The sequence below is a fragment of the Saccostrea cucullata genome, unplaced genomic scaffold (genome assembly GCF_032062105.1).
Source record: "Saccostrea cucullata isolate Sc308-1 unplaced genomic scaffold, CSIRO_AGI_Scuc_v1 ctg8773, whole genome shotgun sequence".
Taxonomy (NCBI): domain Eukaryota; kingdom Metazoa; phylum Mollusca; class Bivalvia; order Ostreida; family Ostreidae; genus Saccostrea; species Saccostrea cuccullata.
The window spans coordinates 6,502-8,872 of record NW_026926703.1 but is presented as its reverse complement, the minus strand read 5'-3'; the positions used below and the strand labels follow the sequence as shown (position 1 = coordinate 8,872).

The 2,371-nt window shown below is 30.2% G+C and overlaps 1 protein-coding gene across 1 annotated transcript; it reads left to right on the top strand.

Annotated features, from left to right (window-relative positions):
* Positions 1–445: 445 nt before the first annotated feature.
* Positions 446–901, top strand: LOC134272470 (uncharacterized). Its single transcript, XM_062754696.1, has one exon. It carries the CDS (start codon positions 446–448, stop codon positions 899–901), a length of 456 nt encoding a protein of 151 aa, XP_062610680.1.
* Positions 902–2,371: the final 1,470 nt, after the last annotated feature.

The following is a 2,371-nucleotide window of genomic DNA, read 5'->3' as shown; positions in this document are numbered from 1 at the left end:
CTTTCTACATTTTCTACTTGAACACTTATTATATCCCATTTTGAGATGTTTATTTTACTTAAACCCTAAGCACTTCCCATCTTAATTAATATGTTTTTAAATGACACTCGTTATCAGATAGACTCACTTGTACATTTATGACTAGAGCACAATAATTAAAACGGTGTCATAAATCTAAGCATGATAAGGATATTCGTACTTGACACTTGCCAAACTAATGATGTCATATTTTGATACACCTTCAAGGGGAATAACTAGTTATATCAATATATATTTGAGTATGTTATTATTAACATTTAATCTGCGGACGGTAAGGCACATAAACATATTGAAAATCAGTAGCTAAAAAATGGCACATTTACTTAGATGTTTCCTGTTTTGCCTGTTAAGCGAGTGTTTTATTGCTTTTTCATTGCTGAACAACCACAATTTTAGTGCTGGAAATATGTCTGGAGAACTAGTGACCAATGATGCGTTGGAAAATTCTAACAGTTTCCGTCAGCTTCTTAACCAAGAAGCTCTTATTCGAGTGGCTCTGGTACAAAACGTTTATTCCTTAATGAAAGATATTATGACATTAAAGAATTTAATGCTCATGTTAGAAACAAATTTGGAAAAATTTAAACTTGTGACTGAAAAGACAATTTTCCATTTAGAAGCAGAAATAGAAAAACTTAAAACGGAAAATCAGCGTTTAAAGAACGATAATGTAGATAAACATAGAAAATTAATTCCCTGTGATAATGAAACATTTCAAACAGTTAAAGACTCAATTTCACAAATGCAAAAAAGTTTTGATACAAGGTTACAGATGATTGAAGAAAGGAAAGCGAATGTATCATCTACTGCAGCTTTGGAGACGTCTTTGACAAAAGTTTCAACTGAAATTGAAAGTAAGTAAATAGAACTAATGTGCTTTATGGATACTATTACTATTTCCGGTCATTTTGAATAAACCATAATAAAAAAAGAATTTCATAGCATTTTTTTAAATTACAATAATCATCTTAATATGATGTCAAATTTTTATCTTTTCGATAGATCAACACAATTCTCTGAAAGTTTGCTAGTCTGAATGTATCATTTTTCAACGATATAGTATTTATAAATTATATATGCGTTTGTTTTCATCTATCTTCCCATGGAATACCAAGTGAAATCATCGTCAATTATGCGTGAACTATCGTGAAATCGATCTAACTGTGGTTGTATTAAAAAAAAATATGGAGAAATAAGACATTATATAAAATGATATGCCTGTACTTCTTTATTGATAACACATTTAATTAGTGATTCGATATTTTAAAAATCGCATCAAATATTGATATCAGTCACTACATGTATATTGAATATTGATTTAGTATGTTTTAATTTTTTTTCGTTCATATTCATAACATGTGAATAAAGAACTTTATTATACTTCTGTTAAAATGTTTCCTATATAAAGTTCAGAAGGTAAAATAGCTATATTTTATAGTTCATGCATAGCAAAGCTATACCCCGGGGTATAGTTTTTGCTATCCACCCTCGGAAAATTTCCATGCATTTTTTGCCTCCAATTTTGATTTCCAGCGATAAATCTATTGACTGATGATGTCATAATGACTTAGTAGTATTGTGACGTCATCAGGATTTCAGGTTATTCTTACAGTATATTATCTTACTCCAAAAAAATTATAATATACATCAGTATAATAAAACGCTTATCCACTGTTTGTGAGTGGGATAGCTCTTTTATCAAACCCTTGACAGGGACTATTCCCCTCGGGCAAGCCCTTGGGGAATAGTTCCCTGTCGCGGGTTTGATAAAAGAGCAATCCTACTCACAACCAGTGGATAAGTGTATAATATTTGGAATATTGATACCCCCCCCCCCTAAATGTCAAATATTGAATACTTCTTGAAACGTGCTGCATTGTATAAAGTGTACCAGAAATCTAAATTAGCAAAAAATATAGTTACAAAGCTGAAAATGTCCTCAGAAACTTTGCTGTAAGAAAAATTCAGGCAATTCTAAAACTTTTTTAAAAAATGTATTCAGATGTAAAGTAGCATTTTTGCACTTTTCACCAACTTTTGTGGCTTTGCCAAACAACATGCTGTTAAACTAAACAAAAATTAGGCCACTTTTAAAGTGAGAGATACACACATTTCATCATAAATATCTGAATTTTAGGAGAAAAAATTGTTTGTTTTATTTATCCTTAACAAGAAAAAAAAATCTCCAGCATAGGATATATAAGAAGTTCTGTTGCTTACAATCATAACAAGTTTTCCGGTATTCATTAATTATTTCTAAAATAATCTAACACAAAACCCTATTTATAAAGTAAATGCTCCTACAAATTCTTTGTCAACATTTCACATTAGA